Source organism: Eubalaena glacialis, chromosome 4 (genome assembly GCF_028564815.1).
Source record: "Eubalaena glacialis isolate mEubGla1 chromosome 4, mEubGla1.1.hap2.+ XY, whole genome shotgun sequence".
NCBI classification, from domain to species: domain Eukaryota; kingdom Metazoa; phylum Chordata; class Mammalia; order Artiodactyla; family Balaenidae; genus Eubalaena; species Eubalaena glacialis.
In genome coordinates, this window is record NC_083719.1 from 114,108,598 (window position 1) to 114,134,424 (window position 25,827).

At 52.7% G+C, this 25,827-nt stretch overlaps 1 protein-coding gene across 1 annotated transcript in view; it reads left to right on the top strand.

The window, feature by feature from the left end:
• Nucleotides 1-24,743, top strand: part of TGFBI (transforming growth factor beta induced) — a 32,185-nt gene extending 7,442 nt beyond the window's left edge. The window contains exons 3-17 of the mRNA XM_061188212.1: nt 6,996-7,060; nt 8,340-8,500; nt 8,817-8,981; nt 9,228-9,374; nt 11,428-11,569; nt 14,137-14,349; nt 15,192-15,329; nt 15,884-16,029; nt 16,875-17,011; nt 17,857-17,987; nt 20,383-20,507; nt 21,754-21,856; nt 22,436-22,515; nt 23,582-23,606; nt 24,081-24,743. Of these exons, the coding sequence (XP_061044195.1) occupies nt 6,996-7,060; nt 8,340-8,500; nt 8,817-8,981; nt 9,228-9,374; nt 11,428-11,569; nt 14,137-14,349; nt 15,192-15,329; nt 15,884-16,029; nt 16,875-17,011; nt 17,857-17,987; nt 20,383-20,507; nt 21,754-21,856; nt 22,436-22,515; nt 23,582-23,606; nt 24,081-24,121 (1,819 nt within the window). The 3' untranslated portion in view covers nt 24,122-24,743. The remainder of the gene's footprint in view (nt 1-6,995; nt 7,061-8,339; nt 8,501-8,816; nt 8,982-9,227; nt 9,375-11,427; nt 11,570-14,136; nt 14,350-15,191; nt 15,330-15,883; nt 16,030-16,874; nt 17,012-17,856; nt 17,988-20,382; nt 20,508-21,753; nt 21,857-22,435; nt 22,516-23,581; nt 23,607-24,080) is intronic.
• The last annotated feature ends 1,084 nt before the right edge of the window (nt 24,744-25,827 follow it).

Genomic DNA, 25,827 nt, shown 5'->3' on the forward strand with positions numbered 1-25,827 from the left:
GAGTTGATGTCATCCTGGTGACAATGGGTCACTTGGTGCATTTATTTGGGAGATGACCAGACTGGGAAACGGCAAGCATGGTTGTGGTTGGAGCGAAGAGGGCCTTCTCAGCGTGGGGTCCGCCTGGGCAGTGGGGATCCTCCCAGCATGACTCCAGGGAAGAGGCTGGAGCAGAGATGTGCACTGGGGTGCATGGGAGCAAAGTGTCACGGGGAAGGGGGTAGCACAGGTCACCAGGGGGCCCAGGACCCACAGGAGAATTTGAACTTGAAAACAGATAATTGGCACTAAGTACAGGACCAAGGGATGAAGGCTTTGCCGGGTCAGGTCACACAGAGACCCAGGAGCCTGGAGCCAAATGTCTGCTGCAGTGAGGCTCCAACTCCACCTCCACGGAGGGAGGGAGGAGAATGGCCACATTCAGCACTCAGCACTCCCATCAGGCCACTGCATCCATCATCTTTAGACGATAGCTTTTCTGTATTTCCAAAAAGAGTCTTGGTGCTGTTTGTCAAGCCTGATGCATGGATTTTATTACAGGAAGTAGTTACCAGTGGGCCCCTATTTAGTGACTTGAGTGAATTTTATTACTTAGAAATTCATTTAATTTCAGGTCCCAAAGAACACCAGTGTGATACAACAGCTAATCAAGCAAAGAGGGTCATTTCAGTCCTCGGTCTGATCAGTAACCATAACACTTTTACATACAGCAGCTGAAGCAATGGTGCAGGAAACTGTGCTCAGGAAGCCTGGCTGCCTCTGACAGGCCTTCTTTGTAGAAGCCCCGGCAAGAGGGAGGCCCATTTAACAGCCAAGTCAGAGCTGACATCATGGGGATGTAATGAATCACAGCAGGAGCTCAGGCATCCTCAGTGTGGCACAGGGAGGGCCAGCGCAAGAGCTAGCAGGTAGGGGTGGCAGCTGTCCATTCCAAAAGGCTTGACGTTGTTTCACAAGCAACGCATTTCACAAGCACAGTAGCCAAGATGAGCTGGCAGGACATTCCCCCTTCTCTAGTAGCAAGCATTGCTTTGCCCAAGGGCTGAAATATTAATACTTCTTCAGCACTGCCTTCAAGTTTAGACATTTCACTTCTACCGAAGCCAGCTGGTGTATGGTCAAGATTTTCCATCATTTGGCAAAGCTATTTCCTGTAGATCTCATTTGGGCAGGGCACCCAGGGACATCTGCAGTGAAGCTGAGGAAGAGCCTTCCTTTCCTCCCTCTCCCGTATCCCATAGCCTCGGTCCCAAGAGGAAAAAGAAGAGGATGGTGAGAAGCCATCTAGGGATGCCAAGCTATCCTCAGACCCACACCAGCACCTCCCTCCCTGTTTCATATTCCCTGTGCAGCCCCCTGGGACCACGTGGCTAACCTGCTCTGAAATAACTCAGATTTGACATATGCCAAACACCTCTGTTGTGCAGTGCTTCCTGAAGGTTCTATTCCATTCTGTAGACTCCTAGGAGGCAGCTTAGCTGACAGGGAATCTTGTTCTGTTGAGTATTTACATGAACCCATGTACCATTTGGGGTAAGACCCTATGGTAGGCAGAATAATGACCCCCTAAAACTGTCTACATCCTCACCCCTGAACCTGTGAATATGTTACCTTACAAAGGGAAAGAGACTTTGCGGATATGATTAAGTTAAGGATCTTGGCAGGGGTGGGGGGGGAACGATTATCCTGAATTATCTGATGAGTCTAATATAATCATAAGGGTCCTTGTAAGAGGAAAGCAGGAGGGTCAGAGTCAGAGAAGGAGATATGACAATGAAAACTGAAATTGGAGTGATGTGACCACAAGCCAAGAAATGCAGGCAGCCTCTAGAAGCTGGAGAAGACAAGGAGTAGGTTCTCCCCTAGAACCTCTGGAAGGAATACAGCCTTTGGTTTTAGCCTCGTAAGGCCAACTTCTGACTCTAACATCCAGAATTGTAAGATAATAAATTTTGTGGTTTTAAGTCACTAAATTTGTGATGATCTGTTCTAACCACAATGGGCCCTATCTATTAACTTTTATAGCTGTGTTATGGGGAATTTATTTATTACATGTGATTTGATCAGTGGTCTCCTGCAGGACATGGCTTTCAATGAAGTTATTAACCTAACTTCAATTTAAAGTTTATACCTGGAATTTTTTAGGAAGAAGCTCCACAACTGAGTGCTTAGTAAATATCAAGTAGCTGGTAAGTGCTTTTCATAGGTTAGCTTGTTCAGTTCTCACAATCATCCCTTAAGATCAGTGTGATCATTAACCCATTTACAGAGGGGAAGACTGAGGCTCAGAAAGCCTAAGCAACCTGCTCAAAGTCATCCGCTGGTGAGTGGGAGAGGTCCAGTTATTCTACATGCTGCCCCCGGGGGAGAACCAAGCCCAGCAGCTAGTTTTGGTGACATGGGGGGGAGCCCAAGTGAGCAGCCCTGGAGCGCCTGGGTCAACTGCCCCAGATCTTTCTCTTCAGCCCTAAAACCTGTGACTCTAGGTCCCAGGGAGAAGGCCTCCTCGGGGTCAACAGAGGCCCTTTGGCCCAGAGCCACCAACCTTTGCTTACCCGCAGCCTGGTGGTCATTGAGAACCCCTGTTGCAAGGGGGCTCCCTCCCTAGTCAGATGGAGAGCATGGGAACTGAGGAGACACAGCCAGCATCCAGGAGCCCCCCCTCCCACCCAAATATCCTCACAAACCATGTGCAAACAGACGTCACCAAAAAATGTAAGTGTATTTTCCCAAGGTTCCGTCTCATCACTCGCCAAGCTGGACCCTGGTGAATGGGATAGTGGTGGAGTCTTTAGTGGTAGACAGTAGGTTAAAACAAGCCCTTTTTTACCAGGGGACTCAAGATTTTCATTTTCTCCTGGGAAGCTTAAGAGAGCTCAGCTGAGTGCAGAAAATGAACCCATCCAGGCAGGCGCATGTCTAGACAACATCAGTCTGTGTTTGTTCAGTGATTCCCTTGGAAATCATGACACGCTGGATGGTTTACCTTCGGTCACAGGAAGCTGGCTCTCAGGCTCCATTCCTTACCGCACTACTTCAGAGTCAGGTTAATCCCTAGGTGTTTACAGCTGTCACAGCGGCCAAAATCATGAAGAGTGCTTGGGAGAGAGTGATTGTTTTAACTTATTATATTACCTCCTTGAAAAATTATTTTGGGGAGAGAAAAACCAATGCTTCTCTCTTTATCCAGTCATGAGTAAAACTTTGGAGGGGAATGGAGGAGAGCTTTGAGACTCTATTTCAATTCTTTAGGCCTTGGATTGACACTACCTTTTGCACCCCACCCCTGCCTCTTTCAAACGCCCTTCTAAGTCAGGCACCTTCTCTGACTTTCTTCCTCAAATTGCTCTTCTGACCTGGGAAGTTGGAATAAGAAAATTAGTGTCTCATTACCCTAGAGGATATACTTTTTCTGAGGTTTTTGCTTATTGGACTGTGTCAGGCCAAGGAGAAACCAGGAGCCTTTAATCAGAGCAGCTTTTGCTGATAAGATTCGATTTGGAGACCAGCAGATTGGTTCTCTCTGTGCAGGGAAGCCAGGGAACCAGGGAGGCACGGATCGGGGCTCCCTGTGGTTTCCATCCTTTCCTGCGTTCATCCTGGAGAGATGAACCTCTCCATCAGAACCACGACTCTGTGATTGCCCCAGGGGCCCGTCTCCCCACAGCATGTGTGTTCTCCCCAGGGCCAGAGCCCAAGGAAGGTGGCACACGGGGCTGAGAAAAGGGCGTGTGAGTCCTGAAGGGTTTGGTCAGGATCACCTCAATGGGCTGTCTTCTTGGTCTGCAATTTACAGCTGCCCTCTGCTTCTCCAGGGCCAGGCAGACTGGTTCTGAAAAGACCTGGTATTGTTGGGACAGTTGAGCAGGGTAACAGCCAGCTGTGGAAACGTTTCAACCCATAAGGCTACCAGGCTGAGGGTGAGAGGCGTGGGTCACCCCATGCACCTAGAGAGTGCCGGGGATGCCAGAATATGGGTAGCACGAGGGAAGAGGAGGGAGAGGCCAGCAGGGCGAGAGGATTAGGAGAAGGCTTCCTGGCAGGGAGCCACACTCAGCTAACCAGGAAAAAGCCTTTAGCTAGGGGGCTGAGCCCCTGCAGGGGGTGGTGTGTCCCCCACGTCCAGCCTCTGTGGGACACAGGTACAGAAAGCCCACCTGGAGAGAAGGGGCAGTGAGTACTGACAGGGGTTAGCTCTGATCACATCGGAGAGACCACCTGCGTCCTTTTGATGTTAGACTTTCCAAATCAGTCCACTTTCCCCCAAATATGTGCACTGTCAAGAGCAATGGAAAAGGGTCTGGACTTGATGAAATGTGGGGAGAGTCCTAGATCTGCCCCTCCCCAGCTGTGATCCTAAGAAACCCCTTTGCCCCCAGAGCCCTTTCAGCTTTCTGATTCCATCCTGCATTTCCTTCTCCACGCGGAGACGTCCCTGCTTACGTCTGTCCCTGCTCCCCTGCCCGGCAGCCTCCATTTCTCCTGTCATTCTCCCCATCTCTCCCCACCTCCACACACACGTGGCCACAGGAACCAGTAAGTTCACACTTGGGGGGCTGACTTTCTGTTGTCCTCAAGGAAATCCTGGTGAGGCCCCCTGAGCTATTGAGCTCTCTTGTGGCTTTGTAGGATGGAACTCAGACGCTGACACCCTGGGAGAAGGGTCTTTGGCCAGAAAAGTCTTTGGCTGGGGGCTCCAAGGCATGGCGTGTCAGCACCATGTGCCTGGGGGACCCCAGAGATGATGAAGGCTTTGAGGAGAAGACACCTCCTCCAGCTGTGCTGCTCCAACTCCAGGGAAGGTCACCCAGGCACTTTTAGAAAGAAGCTAAGCTTTGGGGGACTTCACCGAATCCCACTTCCTCAACCCCAGCCACAGAGCCCTGGCATTTATCAGAGGAAGCCTGAGATTCCACTCATGCGTGTTCCCGGTCCTATGGGCTCAAGGCTTGCGGCCCTCCCTAGGTTTAGCTACGAGAAGCTGGCAGACACTATCCTACTTTGAAAAACTGCTTCTCTACCCCCTAGAAATAATCCCATTGGCTGGAATTGTGAGTGTGAAATTGGAAGTAACCTTAGAGATCATCTAGTTTAACTTCACCTTATTTTACAAAAGATCAGGAAGCTGAGACCCAGAGAGAGAAATGGACTTTCAAGGCCACCCTGCTAGTTACTGATGGATGACAAGCCTAGTCTCCTGATTCTAATACTGTTGAGTTACATCATGTTGCCTTTGAAAGGTTGTGGGTCAGTCAGATCTCACGTTTGCTGCAGAAGATGACTAGTTTCCAAAGAGAAAACCATGGGTTAGTCAAGATCAGTCCTGAGACCACCAGCCTGTTTAACCCTTTTAAATAGGGCTGAAAGGTTAGACAGGAAAGGGATGGGAGGAAGGCTGGGAGAAAAGGGGGAAGAGGAAGTCAGGAGGATGGAGAGAGCAGGGCAGAGAAGAATGTCCATGGTGTCACTCCTCAGAAATGTCCTGGGGGCTCATTTCTGGCACAGTGACACCCATAGCTCCCTAGCAGCCTGAGCATCCTAACTAATCTGTCTCTGAAAGATTAGTTAACGGAAGATGAAGCCTGGAAAACAGATGAACCAGGCTTCATCTTCGCATGACTCACCCGGGCTTCCCTGAGACAACTCCAGTGGAATTAGTAAGAGCAGAATGTCCTGGGCTCACTGAGAGCACCCTCCCCCCTTCCAAAGCCCAGACTTCTGTCTGATCTGCCTGCTTCTCTCCTGGTGATGTCATTAAACATCCTGTGAGTGGCCTCGGTGAGCGGCTCTGTGGTAAACCCGCTGCAATTCAAGGCTGAGTTCTCTCCTGTCCTGAAGGGCACATCCATGTGAAAGAAAGGAAGGGGCAGGACAGGGCTGTTGGCTTCTGGTTCCAGGGCTTCCGAGGAGGGGCTGTGCTCACGCCGCTGGTGCAGGGGTGGCATTCGACTGGACAGGGGGATTTGATATGAAGCAAGTCTTTCTTAGAACACTTCCTTCCTTGTGATGTTCTTGGAAATTCTCAGTCTTCTGGGTTTCACCAAGATGCTGGGTTAGCTGAAGCTTTGCGTTTCAGACCTCCAGAAGGTGGTGAGTATTCCACAGTGGACCAGTCTGAGTTAGAAGAGGAGGCTTTAAGTTTTCCTGCCATATGACTTCAAAGTTTAAAACCATAAACTGCCAGTCTTGTTCATCCAAATACAAAGAATCTCTCAAACTGGCAATATCAGTCGCCTCCTGGAAGGACAACGAGATGGTTGAGGGATGAGGGTGGATGGGGAGCATTTTACTATAGAATCCTTTGTAGATTTTGAAACTATATAATGTTTTCATTGATGAAAAATTTGTTTTTAATTTAAAGAAACAGAAGAACAAGCGTCTTGATAAGAGAGCTCTGTTTTTATTTTAAAGTGTGATCGTGAAGATTGAGAAAAACTTGATCATATATACAATACACTACCCTTCCTGGTTATTAAGTCAGAGAACCAGAAGACCATGAGCTGTTTAATCCAATGACCATTGCACAATACATGCATACATCTTACAGATGAGGAAACTGAGGCCCAGAGAGGAGACGGGACTGGCTAGCGTGGTCTGGTTTAGTTAGTGGCAGACTCAGAGCCAGAAAGGTCCAGGGCTCCTTCTCCTCCTCCCTGCTGCCTCTCGGGAATGCTGCCCACTGGGTTCCCCATGAATTATGTTGGAGATAAATTTTTGGTGAGGATGTTTTCTAATGCCACCGCGGATATGCTGCCGCCATCCTCTGACTGTATCCCGGTTGCATTGCTATAGGTGATGGCAACTGCTGGGCACCTTGTACAAAGCTGAAGAGGCGTGACAAGCTTCTTGCCAATGAAAGGCACAAAGATGACTGAGCATGTGGTCTCCTCCGAGAGCAGGCTATATGCCCCATCGTGTCCCTTCCCGGAGCGAGGGCTGATGACACGGGAGGGGGAGGGAAGTCCTGCCTAATACACGTGTGTGTCTCGTTACAGAGTCATCAGCTACGAGTGCTGTCCCGGCTATGAGAAGGTCCCGGGAGAGAAGGGCTGTCCAGCAGGTGAGTAAGCCTTGCCTGTTGGCACGGATGGAAGGGAAGGAGGGAGAGAGGAGCACCCACGTGAAGGGCAGCAGAGTCTGAATGGGGGTCCGAGGGATGAGGCTCCATGACAGGGCCAGAGGGTGGAAGCTGGAAACAGCAGGTTTCCTGCGCTGCTCCTTCCTGTACAAGCTGACTGCTTAACACGCTGCGGGAACAGCCTCTGATCCTGACCTGCCTGTGCCCTCTGCACCAGGCACAGGCTCCTGGCCTTGCTGTCTCTGGCTGGGAGTGATTCTAAACACATCCAGCATTTCTCATCAGCCCTGCTGGAGAGTGGATGGCGTGGGCCTGGTCTCCGGCTGGGCTGGGAACACCAGGCCAACCCCCCCTCACTCTGTCGGAAGCCGGCCCAATGGAGCTCGTAGGGACGGGAGCGGCAGGCCAGGCCGGCTTCCCCAGAATCAGCCAAGGGTCCCACGATGGCCATGCGGGTCCACAGACAACGTGGTACCTGTGAATTTACTAGATCCTTTCCTTTAGTCCCACACACCCCTGGGGACTGTACAGAGGAGGATTTTTTTTTGTTTTAACTTTGAAATCTTCGCTATTTCATTAGTTGAGAATGTGAGACTGAGACTTGAAAGGAAGGGGGGGTGATTTGGTTGGTGCCATGGTCACGAAGGGGGTGTGGTCGGCATGGGCTGGAGCCACGGCCTTCCTGACTTAAGTGGCAGGACAGGTGGGAAACGTGGGATGGGGAAGGAGATGACCCGGAAGGTGGGACCCAGCCTCTGGGCCTTAGTTTCAGGCCCTTTAAAAGGAACACGAAGCTCTCTGTGTGAGGAGAAGGGCCTCCTGAGCTTCCGGCTACTTGCAGGAAATAACATTTTATTACTTATAAATACTTAAAGTACTTCCAAGATCTGTTTCATTCTGGTGGAGGCCATTAGGGAACCAGTTTCAAAAACAGCTAGATAAATCCGTAAGGCTAGCTTGTAACTGGGATATCTGTTTCTGGTGTATGTTCCCACCTGTGTTATCTAAATGTCTATGAACAAAAGCTTTGCTCTGCTTTAGTTAAAAATGATTAAGAATGACCAATCAGTTGAGTTCAAGTAGGGAGGCACTTGGCCTGTGGAGTTCTTCTAAGAAGCACGTGACCAGCCTTTTGGGCTCCCCGACAGCAGGCTGTCTCTGGCCTTCTCCAGCGGGTATGCCATCCCATCTCAGACAAGGGTGTGGTCTGGTTGGGGGGGCATCCCACAGGCCATCCCCTCTCTGTCCTCTGTCCCTGCAGCCCTGCCGCTCTCCAACTTGTACGAGACCCTGGGAGTCGTTGGTGCTACCACCACTCAGCTGTACACGGACCGCACGGAGAAGCTGAGGCCCGAGATGGAAGGGCCCGGCAGCTTCACCATCTTCGCCCCCAGCAACGAGGCCTGGGCTTCCTTGCCAGCTGTGAGATGACCTCCTTCTGCCCAGGGACCCATACTGGGGACGCTCTCACTGAGACTCTGTAGTGATTTCCCACCGTCTCAGGAAATGTCTTCCTTAAGCCCTCAGATAAAGCCATGGCACTTGAGCTAAAATACGCCTCCCCAGCTGGCTTCCCATGCCCCATCCATTTAAGTGGCCAGACAGACCTTGGTGCTCACGGGTTGGGGTCCTCGGCAGAATGGGGGTCCCCAGGGCACCTTTCCCAGGGTGGCAGGGACCCCTCTGTCGAACGTGGGGCCTGCAGCCCCCTCACTGCCGCACTGACCCCCCCTCCTAGGAAGTGCTGGACTCGCTGGTGAGCAACGTTAACATCGAGCTGCTCAACGCCCTCCGCTACCACATGGTGGACAGACGGGTCCTGACGGACGAGCTGAAACATGGCATGGCCCTCACCTCCATGTACCAGAATTCCAACATCCAAATCCACCACTATCCCAATGGGGTAGGGAATCCCGCCTCCACAGCTCCGCCCCGTGCCCACCCTGAGCCCACGCCCGGTCCACGTGTGGGGCTGGCCCCTGGGGTGGTGTCCCGCACGTGAGGTCAGCTGTGCCTAGTCCTCTGCCCCCCGCACCTGCTTCTCCCCCGCTCGTGGAGGCCACGTGCTGTGCTGTGTTTCCCCCGCCGGGGCCTTCGAGGCTGTGCCTCCGAGGTGTTAGCTGCTCATGCTCGCTCCTTCTCCGGGCAGATTGTGACTGTCAACTGTGCCCGGCTGCTGAAAGCCGACCACCATGCGACCAACGGTGTGGTGCACCTCATTGATAAGGTCATCTCCACCATCTCCAACAACATCCAGCAGATCATCGAGATCGAGGACACCTTTGAGACCCTTCGGGTGAGGGACTGCCCCGGGGGAGGCCCAGCTGGGGACACACCACCTCCCAAGAGGGCCTTCTTCTGCGGGAGGGGTGGAGGATGTCTCCATGTTCGTGGGCGCTTAGGTGACATGGAGCAAGTTCCTTGGAATGCCCATGAACATGGCGAATCCACTAATCAGGCTGTCAGCTTGACCCCAAGGAGACATCATAATTCTCTGCTGGGAACTTCCCCCTGCTGGTCTTCTCCTATGTACTCTCCTTTCCTTGACTCCCCTGGGAAGCTCAGAGGTGGTGGCTGCAGCAGGACGGCTGCCTGGGCATGCACTGTGGGTTCCAAAGGTGGGAGGGCCCTTCCTCCCAGTTGCTGGTTCTCTCATGTGGGACTAGATAAATGGCCTTTCAGCCTGCATGATCTTCTGGACCACACGTCCCCACCATGGAACCCCTGATGTAGCCATACCCCTGTTTCCTTGGAGCCCTGACTGTCAGAGAGGACACAAGTATAGACACAGACACAGAGTCTGGGATTTGACTTCTGGCCTGGCTTCTGCCTGCTCTGGGGCCCCAGAACGCTGTTCCTGCCCCCCTGCCCTGCAGGCATTTATTTTACTACTGGGGTGGCAAATGGGCCTTCCTCTTGGCACCGGCTGCTCAGAGGAAGTTAGCACAGGCTGCCCTGTCAGGGTTTTTGCCCTGATTCAAGGAGAACTTCCTGACCACAAAGGATACCAAGTGGGCGTGGGATGGTTGTTCCCCTGGAGATCGCCAACACAGAGAGACAAACATCCCCGGGCTGGGCTGGCGCTCAGGTGGCCTCAGGAAGTGGCTCTGGAGGGCCCTAGGGAACCTGCCCTCTAAGCTCTTCCCATGCTTTCCTTCTGGGTCGCTCAAAGGTCAGGGGTCTGCAGGGGGACGATGTTCCCACAAAGTTGGTGGCACATCTTTTGATTAATGGCAGCTGATCCCCACCGAGTAACCCCCTCTTACTGTTCAGGGTTGGCACATATTCCTTCCTTTCTTCTTCCCTTTGGCTCTTTCTAACGCCCATCTGTCCTGCTGCTAACACATACTCGTTAAGCACCTGCTACTTCCCAGGTGTGCTCTATGTGCCCGAGGAATAGAGGAGAACAAGACAAAGTTCTGTCCCTGCTGGCACTGGTATTCTTCCGGGGGACACAGACAAGAAACAGACAAGGCAGTCACAGACCACGCTAAGTGCTGTGAAGTCGGGCAGTAAGTGGTGAGCAGAGGAGCCCGTGGGGACTGGCTGGGCCGGGAAGGGTCTGTCTGGAAGAGGTGACCTTTCAGCTGAGGCCTGAATATCGGGAATGGCCAGTTCTACAAGACACAGGGACAAGAGCTAAGCTGGCAGAAGGGAGATCGAGAGTAAGGCTCAGAAGCAGGATGAGCAAGAAGGAGGCCTGCAGGGCTGAGTGAAGAGCACTAGGCAGCCAACAGGTGAGGTGGGCGTGGCCAGGCTGGTGAGGCCAGATCCTGCGGGGCCTTGCAGACCCGGCAAGGAGTGTGTCTCCTCCTGGGAGCAGCAGGGTGCTTTTAGAAGGTCATTTTCCTGCTCTGTAGAGAAGGGGTCATGTCATCCTTACGCTCACGGAGCCCACACAAATAGTTATCACCAGTAACGATTGAATTGCACAACGTGAGAAGGACAGCAAGCTGTGCAAGTGTGTCTAATAGACTCATTTTCATCTGGGGGCCGGGGCACGGGGGGCAACGCCAAGTTGACTACCTAGAGAAATGACATTTTCGTCAAGGCCCAAGGAAGGAATAGGAGTCAGAGAAGCAAAGAAGGGGGGAAGGGCAGAGGGAACAGCAGGACAACAGCCCAGGGGTGGAAAGGAGGAAGGCAGGGCAGCAGCTAAGAGGTGGTCAGAGTGGGCGGCGCTCAGGCTGGCAAGGCTCCTGGAGGCCGTGGGAAGAAGTGAGCCTTGGTTCAGCCTATCTTTTCATCCAGGGCTTCTACAGAAGTCTGGAGCCCTCCAGAGGGGCACTGGCGAGACCATGTGTGCCCAGAGCCTTCAGGGAACGCTCCGTCTTCTCCCCTCCCCACAGGCTGCCGTGGCTGCATCGGGGCTCAACACCCTGCTCGAAGGGGACGGCCAGTACACGCTCTTGGCCCCAACCAATGAGGCCTTCGAGAAAATCCCCGCTGAGACCTTGAACCGGATCCTGGGGGACCCAGAGGCCCTGAGAGGTGAGCACCCCTGGACTTCTGCTGCCGCCTCATTGGAGTGGCCAGACTAAGCCCAAGGCCTGCTCTCGTCCAAGACAGACACGCTGCCTGCCATCCTGTCCCATTGCTCCCAGCTGGCTGTGTCTCTGCAGAGGCCACAGCAGAACCCTGGTCAGAGGGGCGGGTGAGGAATCCAGCAGCCTTTTTCTAGGGACACAGCTGGGCTGAGGAGGGAGGTGGAGCTGGAGGTCCAAAGCAAGCTGTAGCCAGAGTCTGGAAGAGTTAAAGGCCCAAATGATCAAAGCTAGAGTGAGGCTGCGGGAGTGGGCAGTAGCTTGGAGGTGTGGGGAGGGGGTGGCAGGTGCTGGCATCCTCGAAATGAAATCATCATGTTGACCCTTGAACTTTTCCTGTGTCTGGCCAGGGGCCTCAGGGATAATCCAAAATTACAGTTAAAAACCCGGAACAGTCAACTCTTGACTCTTCATTGCTGAGTCCTTCCTCACCTTCTCAGTGAGCTGATAAGTTAGGAGGAGTATTAATTATTGCTGGAGGAGAGGGAAGGACCACGTGAGGGCATGTGAGGGAGATTAGGAGGGGAGGCCAGGCTCTGCCACCCCAGCCCCCCAACTCCAGGACCACTGAGATGCTGCCTGCGGGTCCCTGGGTCCCCTTCAAAGGGGAGTCGGCCCCAGGTCCCCTGTGCACTCCAACCCTCCAATCACACTTACTCCTCCCAAATATAATCCAGTGATGACTTCATTTCTTTTGAATCTATTTAAACCCACCTTTGAAATGCCTAATGCATTTCAGACACCCCATAAATGTAAAACGTTCTCCTTGCAGCTATGCAGGGATGGGAAAGGGCACATTTCTGAAAGCACAGATGGGGATCTATTATGTCCAGATAGTGTGGTGCCAGGAACCCAGGCCGCAAAAGTGAACATGGTACAGTCAAGGAAGTTTAAACCTAGTTGGTGTAACAGGCTTAAAAACAGGTCACTGGGGATCTGATGTGCTGAGCGTAGCACTCAGAGATACTCCCAAGGTCACAAGGATGAGGGCAGGGATGGGCATCCGCAGCCTGAGGATCCTGAAAGCTTCCGAGGAGATGAGACTTGGGTGCATCGCAGCATTTTAGCTTTTTATTTAGAGCTATTTTCCCCCTAAAACATGTTTTGTACGGAGCACATTTTTATCTTTGTAGCTATCAGAACACCTTATTATAAAGTGAAAAAAGCACCCCAAGTTTATCCCTTTTGCACATCTGCCTTTTCCCACTTTAAGCTGTTTGCTCAAAGTGAGGGCCCTCTGTGCGGGGCTGCTACTGCAGGCTGGAGGGCGAGCGGCCACGGTCCACCTGACAGTCTCCTGGTTGCTAGCGGGTCGGCAGATGGACGAGAAGTGCCCGTTCGCAGACTGGCTTCCAGCCCTGGCCTGGCTCACCCTCCGAGCGGCCCGGGCAGGTCGCCCACCTCCCCACCCCCGGCCTTCAGCTTCCTTCCCTGAGAAACTAAATCCCCAAGGCCTCATTCCCACAGCGGTCTTGCCGTCCTCTGTCTTCCCCACCGGCTGAAGCGGGTCAGCACTGGCCTTCAAGGCCCTCAGCACTTCTGCGGGGCCTCAGAGCTTCCTCCTGTCTGTGACAGTGCGGTTTTGGTTCCCACACTCAGGACACATTGGAACTCGCCTCTGTGGTGAGCACGCAAGACAAAGGGCCCCGGGGACCTTGGTGAGCGACAGTCATGGAACGGCTCTGCCTGGCTGGGGCTGGGGCACGTCCCCTCCACTGCTCCTGCAGCCTCAGCACCCCCAGCCCCTGCCCTGTCCCTAAAGCAGCACTTGGGCAAGTAATTGAACGATCGTGTTTATGATTTACGGGCGGGGTGAATGGGGCTGCAGAGACCGTGTCTTAACTGCTCACCGTCCCCAGCCTCTAACAGGCCCTGGCAACTAAGGAGACCCTTGGGGTAAAGTGAACAAAAACAAATAAAATGTAGAAATAATTCAGAGCTTTCATTTGCTACAGTTTTCGTCTTTTCCTACCACACTTTACATTTTCATAAAGGTCAGTAGATAAAAAAAATCCCAAGGTAAACTCATTTGAGTTTTTCCCCTATCTGGGAAGTTCAGATACAAATAAGAGAATTCACCCTGAAGTTCAGGTACTAAGAAGCTAATCACTAGCATTTGTTGGGCATTTACTCTGTCGTCAGCCGCTGTGCTGGGTGCTTACCTTCAGAGTTTCATGTCATCCTTACATCAGCCCTAGGAGATGAATGCTGTGCTTATCTCCACTTGACCGGTGAGGAAGTTGAGACTCAAAGAGGCTCAGTGACTCGCCCGGGGTCCCACAGCTGCTAAGTGGCCGAGCTGGGATTCAAACTCAGGTAGACTGCACAGAGCCCAACTAGTTTTAGAGGCTAGGAGGAGAGGAGGAGGAGGATCCAGGCCACGTGGTACCCCGGGCTCGTCTGATCGTTAGCCTCGGAGAGAATGGAATCCTCCTAGCCGGGGCAGGCGGCGAACTGGCGCCTCAGGTCAGCCCGGCTGGCACTGACTTGACCTGTGTCCTGTTTGGCCCCCAGACCTGCTAAACAACCACATCCTGAAGTCGGCCATGTGTGCCGAAGCCATCGTGGCGGGGCTGTCCTTGGAGACCCTGGAGGGTACCACGCTGGAGGTGGGCTGCAGCGGGGACACGCTCACCATCAACGGGAAGCCCATCATCTCCAACAAAGACGTCCTGGCCACCAACGGTGTGATCCACTTCATCGACGAGCTGCTCATTCCAGACTCAGGTGATCCAGGCCTCGGGGGCCTTGGGCCTGCCAGGTCTGCTGTCCCCTGTGCCGTCCATGGTGGCGCGGCTGGGGGAACTCGGGGATCTTGGGAGCCGCTTCCCTGTCTGCACCCAGCTCACAGCCTCCCAGGAGAGACAGCCTGGGCACCTGGCAGGTTGCAGCCAGATTATGAAGAGTCTTGAGCTGCAGGCTTGAGAGTCCGGGCATTACCCTGTGGGCAGGGGAGAGCCATTGGAGGTGTCTGGGGAGGGAGCGACTCAATCACGGAAGCCTTTCAGAAGATCTGCCTGCGCTGGTTGGGCACAGAGGGCCATTTGCTGACTTCAGAGCATTTGCTTTCTCCATCATGCCCAAGGATCCCAGGGTCACTGACCCAGGGAAAAATGACTGAATGGACTTCGGCTTGGGTCCCATTCAGCATCCTTGCCCCATCCTGGATTGCCAGGGAGTTCTACTGCTAATGAGTGATGGAATTTCACAGGAAAAAACAAACCCAGAAGAAAACTTCCTGTGGGTGTGGTCACTGGCATTATCAACTCTTCAGAAACCATGACACAGACAAATGCTTTCTTCCTCCCCAGCATTGGGCAGGACCCTGACCAAGGGCTGGGACAGAGGCCCTCTGCCCAACTGAGCCTCACCTCACTTCCCCAACCGGTGTGGTTTTCTGGGTGACCATTCCCCTGATGACACAAACCCGCTGTGCCCCAGCAGTGTTTAGAGGGGTTGTTGACTCAGGAGATGACATTCCTGCTGATGTATGTCATGCTCTGGGATGGACGAATGATACATGAAAACAGTACTTTTAACTTTTGAACCCACTTTCTCCTTTCTTATAGCCAAGACGCTATTTGAGTTGGCTGCAGAGTCCGATGTTTCCACAGCTGTTGACCTTTTCAGACAAGCTGGCCTCGGCACTCATCTCTCTGGAACTGAGCGATTGACTCTCCTGGCCCCCATGAATTCTGTCTTCAAAGGTATCATGGGGAAGGCATCCCTGTGCGTTTGTCTCTGGGGGCAGCTGCCCCACCGCTGTCACCTCCACAGCACCCTCCCCAATTTACAGCTCCCCATGGACCATTCGTGCTTCCACCCAGCTCAGCCAAAAGCAGATGTGACTTCACGAGAAAGTGAAGAGGCTCTGCTATTTCGTTTGGTAGAGCAGAGGATGCACATGGCAGTCTTGTCCTCAGAATTCAAGAGTGTGCATCTGTTGGGAGAGCAAAGCACTCCCTTGTCTTATTTGCAGGGTCAATTGCCAATGTGATAGTCAGGAGGTCAGAGTGAGGATACAGCTGAGCCATGGCCATGGGGAAGGCAGAGAAGGGCCAAGTTGTGTCCCCTCCCTCTTAGGGCAAAATTCCAAACACCCTTGATTATCTAGACATTTTTTTTTTTTTAATTCTCAGAAGATGCCAGATGTTAAGGAATATTGGCAGCCTTGCTTGATTTCTCAATTTCTATTTCCAAATGGAAGGAGGGACGGGCTTTCTGCTGCATTGTCTGGACCTGACCATGCCTTCTCTTGCAGATGGAACCCCTCCAATTGATGCCCGGACGAAGAATTTGCTTCTGAACCACATGATTAAAGATCAGCTGGCCTCCAAGTATCTGTACCACGGACAGATCCTAGAAACTCTGGGCGGCAAAAAACTGAGAGTTTTTGTTTACCGTAATGTAAGTTCTGGGTCCTAAATCATGCTCTTTCTTTGTCTCAGCTCCAAGAAATGCAAGCTATATTAGTGTTAAAAAAAAAAAAAAGTGTTCAATAAGCAGGAGCTTGCCTGAGAACTGGTTTCTAATAAGGAAGGAAGGAGTTTTAGAAAGAATATCTGATATCAAAGGATCGAAATGGGGGTCTTGCCAAAAGAGTCAAACCTCCTTTTCTGGAGGCCTTTGGGAATAAACTGAACACCTGTCTGGCCTGGCTGGGTAAGCAGCCATCCACCCTGAACCCAGAGTGATGAACGAAGGGAGGAGGGATGCAGGTTTTGGATCCTTCTTAGCTTCCGTGAAGAGAAGCCTTGCCTGAACTGACACGCAGCCCTCCTCGGTCCAGAAGCTTCTCTTCCCTCTTCTCCTGTTTCTTCTCTCTCTTCAAACCCAACAGTTACCCTGGGATATCAAATAGGAAGTACAACACAACATAGCCCTTGCTCGGGACCAGCCAGCACCATTTGGCTAAAGACGGTTGTCATTTGTTAAATAAATAAATGAAGAGACTCGATCTCTTTATTTGATCATTGTCAATGGCCCTCTCGTATCACGTGATAATCTCATTATGGGCCCTCTCTGTACATATAATGGGGCCTCTAGAGCTCTTCTTTCCTTAAGGAACGCCATTTTTATTTATTTTTTCCTGGAGGAAACACATCCTTTAATCCTAGTCTTAATGCTGCAGCCCCGTATATATTCACTGATCTCTGCGGGTGAAGCCATCAGCACATGCCCTGAACAAATCAGGAGACCCCTGCTTTGGGTTGGGGGGTAACGTGGCCTCTCTCTGCCCCTCTTTTGTGCAGAGCCTGTGCATTGAGAACAGCTGCATCGCCGCCCACGACAAGAGGGGCAGATACGGGACCCTGTTCACCATGGACCGGGTGCTGACCCCCCCAGTGGGCACCGTCATGGACGTGCTGAAGGGGGACAGTCGCTTCAGGTAACCGGCCTCATCCCGGGGTGGTGCTTCTGCAAGTGGCCATGCTGGGGCAGGATGGTGGCCTCAGCTGTCTGTCGAGCTCCCCACTTCCTCGGGGCTCCAGTGAACACTGGCCGTGCGCCCGTGTGATCTCCCAAGCCGGGGATTCGGAAAGGACGAGGGGCACCTTGAAAACTTAGGTTGAGAAGAAGGGTGGCTTCTGGGAGTGTAATCCTCACACCCTTGGGAACAGGGAGGGGGCTGCACTTGTATTCCTGAAGGGCAAGGGAAACATCCTGCTCTCCTTTTAAAGTCCCAGGGAAGCTGAGAACGCCTGGCTTTGCACGCGTGATGAGTCTCACTCTGTGTAGTGTCTGCTTATTGCCCCTGAAGTTTCCTTCCTTCTCAGGCTACTGATGTCACTTTGTTTTCTTGCCTTGCTCTCTCCATTTCTGATTTGCTCACTCACCACTGGGTGCTGTGACATCGAGCATTTCCTGTCACTGAATTCAGCCGTCTGCACAAGAGCCTAGGAGACCACCCACCCTCTGCCCCCACCTCCCACCCCCTGGAATCACATCCCTCGGGCCCTGGGGCTCAGTCAGTCTCTGGGTCAGCCATGGCACTGACCTCTCCCTTCCTCCTTCCACCTCTGGCCACTGACTTCTGGCTTTTAACTGAGCTTAGCATTTATGGAGAGAAGATGCAGACCGGAATCGTTCCCTGTCTGTACGAAAACCAGCAAGGGGTATGAATGCCAGTGCTCTGGGCTCCACCTATCCACAGTGGTGCGGTATTTGGGCAAATGACAACCCCCCCCTCACACACACAGAGGGAGGTGACCTTTTCCGTGTATGTATCCACAGCATGCTGGTAGCCGCCATCCAGTCTGCGGGGCTGACCGAGGCCCTCAACCGGGAAGGGGTCTACACGGTCTTCGCCCCTACCAATGAAGCCTTCCAAGCCTTGCCACCAGGAGAACTGAACAAACTCTTGGGTAAAGACCAACCTAAGTACATTTTTCAACTTCTCTAAAGTAACTGTATCGGTCAGGGTTTCAGCAGGAAACAGTTGGCACATTATGAAGGATTTGACTGAAAGGAATTTAATGACAAGACTATTTGCAGAGGTGTGGGCAGGGTTAAGGAACCAGCAAAGGGTGATGGTACCCAGTGTTTACCACTCCAGGCCTGGGGGTGCTGGGGGCAGGGGATGGTGGGGGGAGGGCCGGTCCAGGGAGACCCTAGGAGGAGGGGCATAGCACAGTGGCTAGAGCCACATGCAGCTGCTGTCAGAACCATGGCAAGGAGGCCACTAGGTGCCTTGGCCTCCTTCAGTGGCCTCCCGGCAGCTGATCGCAGGAGGGTGAGGGAGCCCGGATGATGTACTTCACGGTGGTCAGCTTCCCCGGGCAGTGAACAAGGCAGAGAAAGTAGAAAGGAATTGAGGGTAGATGACAACCAGCCCAGTCAACAAGGCATGCCTTCCCCTGAGGACCTGTGAGAACCTGCTCATGAAGCCATTTACCTGCGTCACATGTACCTCGGGATGAAAGCTTTACTGAGAAGCTCATCAAGGCCCTGAGCAATTAGGTTGAGTATGTTTGAGAGACAATCTAGTGGTGAAGAGCTTGGGCTCCCAGATTACCTGAAAGCAGACCAAACCCTGGCTCTGGCATTTACCAGCTGAGTGACCTCTTGCAGGTTGCTTAACCTGTCTGGGCCTCGGTTTTCCCATTAGTAAAATGGGGGTGATAAGAGCACCTTGCTCAGAGTGTTAATAAGGATTAAATGAGCATTGCCCACAATGCTGGGCACACGTCCGCCATCGATAATGGGATAATGGCGATGACGGTGCGGAGGTAGGATGGGCCTGCGGTGTTTACTCTGATGCATGCCTGTGAACGATACATCCACCCAGTGCAGAAAGGTGAGTCTGAGGAGGAGGAGGAGGAGGAAGGATCTTGGCTAAGCCTCGGGACCCAAATCGTCTACACCTCCCTTCCCGCTCTGGAGTACAGAACAAAAAGCTCGGGCAGCTGTGAACTGTATTTGTGTCCTGTTTAATTTTCTTTATTGCTAAATGAATGCCTGTGTCTGTGGTGCTGACATATGTTCCTGAGGAGAGGGGAGACATTTATTCTGGACATAAACTTTCCATTCTCTCTCTGTTCAGGAGGAACGGAATATTCCCCAGGTGTCCCAAGCCTGCTTGGCTTGCCTTTCATTTTCAGCTGTGCGGGAGCTGAGGGAGGGCTTGGGCAAAGCTCCCCCAACACGCCCTCCCTCAGGCCTGCGGGCAGGATTAGACCCCAGCACGCCTGGGGCATGGAGCCCGTCCCCATCCCCCGTGTTAGAGGTTGATCCAGATGTTAGAGATCTCAGAAGAAGGAGACCCCTCCCATCCTGGGGGCTGGCTTGGCTCAGCACCTCCAGGCCGTATTTTGGTGGAAGGGAAACTCTTGCCAGCTCCAAGTTGTGGATGTTTGGAAATCCCTTTGTACCTGGTGGCTCCATCCCGTGGCACTCATGTGGATTCGTCCATAACCAAGTGAACTCCCCAAAATACTTTAAAGCTTCCTCTGTTCTCAGTTTCAAGTTGCTGGAAATAGCCGTCCATAAGCCCTAGGGATACCCAGCCATTTGGCTGGTAACATGAGTACCAGGGGCAGCCTCGATGCAGAGGAGAGGGCAGCTGGCAGCCTTAAGATTGCCTCCCACACTTAATTTGGGGACTGCCTGTGCACCTTGATGAGCAATTGGCTGCTTTCCCCAGTGGGTGGAGGAGCTGACGTGGGCTGGAAGGAATGCTGAGACGTGACGAGGAGGGACGCTGTGGAGGGATCCCCCCTTCGGCCCTGACCTCATCGGCTCCATAGCTCCTCCAGACCGCAGCTGTCGGCTCTTTTAAGTTCTCCCTTAGGAAACAGCTGTCTCAAAGTATGCATTTGAGGGCAGAATGTGTAAATATTTCACTACTGTGTTATAACTATTGGGAGCCATGCTGATGATGAAATGTCTCAGATGCCAGTGCTGGAAAGGCCCCTGGCTTTCCAAGCAAATATTTAGTCATGGAAACATGAGTCATACTCACAGAGGAGTATAGATTAACTCCCTTCTCAGCATCACGGAAGCGTGTACTTAACCCAGCAGCCCATCCAGTGCACAGGTAGAGTCATGGCCATGGTCATATGCCTTGTCCCCCTGACCATTATGCACATGGTGGGTCGGAGGGCTGAGCACACAGTAGGTGCTCAATAAGTGCTTATTACCTGGGCAGGGGGTTCTCCATCTCGGGGGTGACTGCTTACATCTTCTCCTTTGGGCCCTCCCTGACCACACCAGTTACGAGCCTTAGGATTAACTCTGCTTTCTTTTCCCACAAACCTGCAGGCAACGCCAAGGAGCTTGCCAACATCCTGAAATACCACGTTGGCGATGAAATCCTGGTTAGCGGAGGCATCGGGGCCCTGGTGCGGCTGAAGTCTCTCCAAGGCGACAAGTTGGAAGTCAGCTCGGTGAGTATGTTTAACAATTAAAAGGCTGGCTGTGCCCTACCAATGGGGTTTAGGGCACATCTCGTCCCTAGGATGGCATTAGACACACACTCCGTGTTTAAGAAGCATCTTGAATCTCTGAGTGCATTTTGAAAGAAAAGAGAAGAAAAAAGGAAAGAAAAGAAAAAAGGAAAGGAAAAGAAAAAGAGTCTTCAGGGAAATCAAGGGAGATTGTGGTTAGACCGGAATAAGAACTTCCAGATCTGCAGGGGAATAAAGCATCTGATTAGCATCTGGGAGAAGCTGTTAAATCTCTGTTTCCTTAAGGAAATGATAGTTACTTACAAGTCTTGAAAGATCAATTCCCAATCCCCTTCCCACTCTATCCCCCCCAAGTCCAGGGGTTCACTCAGCTGTACGACGAACCAGCCCAGCCCAGGAGGCTTTTTCTTCTGACGCTTGTTCTGTGAACCTTCCCTTACTCTGCACATTCCACTTTGGAGCTGCCTCCGAGGGTCCCTACCTTGAAGAGAGGGAACAGATAGGCAGCCCAGCTCTGCGAAGCTGCCTGTGGGCTCCCTGGCTGTACCAGCCAAGGCCACTGACACCCCGTGGAGGGACCACCCTTGCAGCACGTGGCTGGCTCAGCTCTGCTCCCTGCGCCTCTCTCCTGGCCTCCAGCCATCCCTGTGCTCTTCAGCTTCTCCCGGGAGCACAGGAAGGCAGGCAGGGATGGCATGACTTTTTTGACTTCTGCAGGTCACCTGAGAATCTCCCAGCTCCTAGTTTGGGGTGTCAGGGTCCTGTCGGTCTCAGGCTCCAGTTCCCCCTTACCCCTTGGGTCGTTCAGGAAAGCCTGAGACAGATTTACCCTGTGAGAAACTCTGAAGCCAGGCATGGAGGAAAAGTGGAAAGAGCCCTTCACCCAGAGCCGGACACCTGGCTTCTGTTCCCAGCTGTCCCACCTGCTCAGCTTAAAGGAGGCCATGACATCAACCTCCTCACCACGCACTGCTGTGAGGATAAGGGAATCACACAAAAGAGCACTTTGTAAATTGCAACATGCTGGGTCCACGCAAGGATTAAATTGAGTCTACCAGACCGAAGGTCTGTAGCTGACAGGGGTCTTGTTCCAGTCACCAGAATATCCCCAGCACTTAGCACAGGATCTGGCATCCAGAAGTGCTCAGTAAACATTTGCTAGGTTTAAGAATAGATAAGGTAAACGTGCTTGGTGTTCAACAATTGTTGTCTCTTTTTCTCCCAGAAAAACAACGTGGTGAATGTCAATAAGGAACCTGTTACTGAAGTTGACATCATGGCCACCAATGGCGTGGTCCACGTCATCTCCAGTGTCCTGCAGCCTCCGGGTAAGGCCCTAAAGGACCACGCCCCCGCTCATCCTGCTGCTGGCCCTTCTCGACACACAGCCGTTGGTGCTCGATAGAAACCCTGCTGTAAGCAAAGATGAGAATGATGTGGGACGTGTGGACTGAGCATCTCTGGACGGCATTGCTGGGTCTGGTTGAAAAGTAACTTAGGAACTCTTGGTTCAAATGCGCTACACCCAGCCACTCAAGGACAGATTTCTCTTTGCTGCATTGCCTGGCTATCCTAGCCCTGTTCGAACAGAGCCCAGTTGTTTGTTACATGTGAACGCTGGGAACATAGGTCAAAGCACCCCTCCTGCAGCATCCCGCCCTGGGTGAGCTCGCTTTACCTCCAGCGAAGCTGGAGCCTAGCCTCTCTCCTCAACCTGTGCATTCACCTTTCTTTGAGCTCTCTCCCCACGGGCCGAATTCCACCACGAGTTATGGAAAGTGATAACGGAAAACTTCATCTGAGAATGTGAGCCAGAAAACCCAACAGTGCCCCCTCAGTCCTGGTGATTATGAAGGACACGCTAATCATTTCTCTCTCATTGAAGCTGCCTTTCCTTTTATCTGCAGCCAACAGACCTCAGGAACGGGGGGACGAACTCGCAGACTCTGCGCTTGAAATCTTCAAACAGGCGTCCGCGTTCTCCAGGGTAAGACGCCTGCCTACGCTGGCCCCTGCCCTGAACAGCCTTGGGTCCTGTGCTTGGGCTCATGGAGGGGACTCTCCTGTCTTCCTTGGCTGTCCTCCCAGGGCTCTCCCGTAATTTCTCTCCACTCCCATGGGGGCATCCTTAGCCCCGGCCTGTGTGGAGTTTGGATAAAAGAACCCAGGCAGGCCCTGCTTCCTTTGTGGGCGACAGCCGAGGCCTTCCAAGCGAGGCCTCTGAGCCTCAGTGCGTGGGGAGGCCGTAAGAACGGACACAGCTCTGGAATCCAGCTGACCGAGAAGGGCGGCCCATCTTGAATTTTCCTTACAGCAGACTGGCCTGCCCTGAGCCTGGGCTCCGAGTCACTCTTCTGTTTTCCGTGACGCAGCCTGCCGTGGCCAGTGCTGGGGCCCTGCTGGGCAGAGGTGTGGGTGCTGGATCCAGGGCCCTCTGTGTGTGGGGAACCTCCCTTCCTTGCCTCAGCCCCACCTCCCTCTCAGAACCTCTCGGACTTTCTGTGCTTCTCCTCCTGTTCCCCAGCTTGCCCAGGGCCCAGGGGTCCCACTCAGGCTCCCTTCAGGTCAGGTGGAGCCCCTTGGGAATACGGGTCATGTTACAGAAGGTTTGCATTTCCACAGAAAAGCCTGCAGGAGGTAGTCTTTAACCCAGAGGTATGGAGCTGGAATACGTCCCTTTACTTTTGGACATAGGGCTCTCCTTCGCGCCCCTTGAGGAGGGTTCTTGGCCCAGAGTTCCTATTCCTGAGCCACCCCCTGTGCGGTCCCAGCTCCGCAAGCTCCAGGTGATAGTCTGGGGGGAAGCCTGACTTTGGGGCATCCCAGGAATGTCCGCCTCAGAGTCTCCTTGGTTGGGGCTAGCACATCATCACTTGGGGCTGTCACGACTGACTGAGTGGCTCCCCGGGGCCCAGCAGTTCCACATTCCCCTTCCTCATCCTCATCCCCACCATTTTTTTCTGAGTAAGGATGGCAATGGGCAAAGCCACTGCCATGAGCAGGTGTAGGTATTACATCCACTAGAAAACTTAACACCTTGTGTTTTCTTTCAGGCTACCCAGAGCTCTGTGAAACTAGGTAAGTCTGGTCTGGGTTTGAAGTCCTTGTAGACTTGTTTGGGTCTTACCCCCAAGCAGGCCCAAACCTGCCATCTGCTGTCTATAGATAAGAACGTCATGGTGCAATAAAACATGGCCTTTGGGGTCAGACACAGAACACCTAGTTTCCTTCTCCCTAAGATGGAGATAATAAGAGTGCCAACCTTTTTAGGGTTGATATGAGTTTTTAGGTTTGAGAATCTGGGAATATTGCACAGGGGCTTGGCAGGAACGCATGATGAGGTCGTGGTCCCAAGCTGGTAGACGTAGAAAATCCCAGTTCAGAACATCATTGAGTGAGATATGAAGTTTCACAAACCAAAAAGCATCTGCTCTGTGCAGGAGAGGATGGTAGAAGAAGGCTGCTTGGCCCTCGTGCTCGTGATTCTGACAGTATCCTAGACAGACATGGGAAGCCTGCACCTTTTTCACCTTTCAAATATCTCTCTTTCAGCCCCTGTCTATCAGCGGTTATTAGAGAGGATGAAGCATTAGTGCGAAGGACCGCAGGAGGAATGCGTTTCAGCAGCTCCCCACCAATTTCTCTCAGTTTGCCAAAGAGACTGAATGTTTTTGAAACCAAATATCACACTTCAATGTACCTGGGCCATAATGTACACCGTAATGAGATCTGCGCCTTGGGAGGGTGGGGGGAGGAGGGAGAGAGAGAGACTTTTAATTTTTTCCCCCTAAACGTGACTGTTAGCCCATTGCATGCAGAGACCTGGATGTCACTGCCTGACATTCACTTCCAGGAAGGACCTGTCCCAAATGTGGAACTTCCTGCCTATGCTACTTACTCTGGAAAAGGGAGCCAAAGTTTCTGAAGCTCACAAAACATGAATCAAGCAATCCAGCATCATGGGGGTGTCGTGGCACTGTTTTCGTAAAGCTCTTTCACATTTGGAGAAATAGAAATGGCATCCTTATAAGCTATGAGTTGAACTGCTCTGTCAAACATTTCTTGCACCTGCATGTGGCTTGGACCCTTCTGTGTGACCTGTCCAGGTAGAAAAGAGAGGGTAGGTAGGGCACGCAGAGCTCAGGATTCCCCGGTTGTGGTAGAGACATGGTGTGTCTGTAATAATAAAACCAAAGAAATGTGTGCCGCTTTGGATGCGAACTGTGTGCTGGCTTGGGTATTTACAGGGTTGGGTTTCTGTTTCTTGGGGCTGTGATGTGCCTTCCACGGAAATTCCACCAGGAGCAGCTAGGCGACAAGCCCTGAGGGATGGTCTGTAGGGATGACCATAGCATCAGCTTCATAGGTCCATCGCGAGGATGAAGGGACATGATTCTTGTAAAGCACTCGGCACAGCATTAAGTATCCTTTTTCTTATCACGCTGTCTGGAGCTGCTCAGGATCAGTGCAGCTGAGAGCCTTTTTTTAGTGTCTTTCCCACAGGCAGCCCACTTTCCTGGAGACTGGGACGCCCCGCCTTCCCCCACATCACTGCCAAGGCTGCCTGAGAACTCATTTCACTTAGGGGACCAACTATCCAAAGATGGTGCTGCCGGGAATAGAGCAGTGGCGCACCAGACACGGCCCCTCCCTGGTGTGGCTTCCAGTCTGGGGAAAGACAGCCGTTAACACGGCATCCAATACAATCGTTCATCCATCCATTCCTCAGATGTGAGTGTTAGGCCTTGGGGAGCACACATGGCCCTGTTCTCATGGGGAAGAGACTCATTCGTCAGCTAACGGCAGTGCCGCCTGCCCAGCCACGTGGACTCTGAAGGACGGCACTGTGGTTCTGTGACAGACAGGAAGGAATCTGAGCAAGTGGGGGGCGGAGGAAGGGACACCCAGGAGCTCCTGGACGTGGGAGGAGGTAAGAGGAGTTGAAGGAGCTGACCTGGAGGGGTGGAGGTCAGGCTGCGGGGGGCTCGGGAGACATCCCAAGAGGTGAGGTTTAGCCTTCCGCACGCTGCCGCCACTTTCCCGCCACTCTGCCCGGCTCACCCGCCCCCAGGGGCTCGTACAGGCTCGGGCTGCCTGTGATGCCCTGCTCCTGCTGGGGGTGCTGGTCTTCGAGCACCCAAAATTGCACACGCCTGGACGCTACAGGATGCCGTCAGAACCCAAAGGGGTGATCAGTATAACTTCTAAAGATCCTTTCACTGAAAACAAAAATCACCACACATTTCCTTAAAAATGCCAAAGCCCCTCCATCTGTCCCTGTGACCCCAGCCCTGTCCCT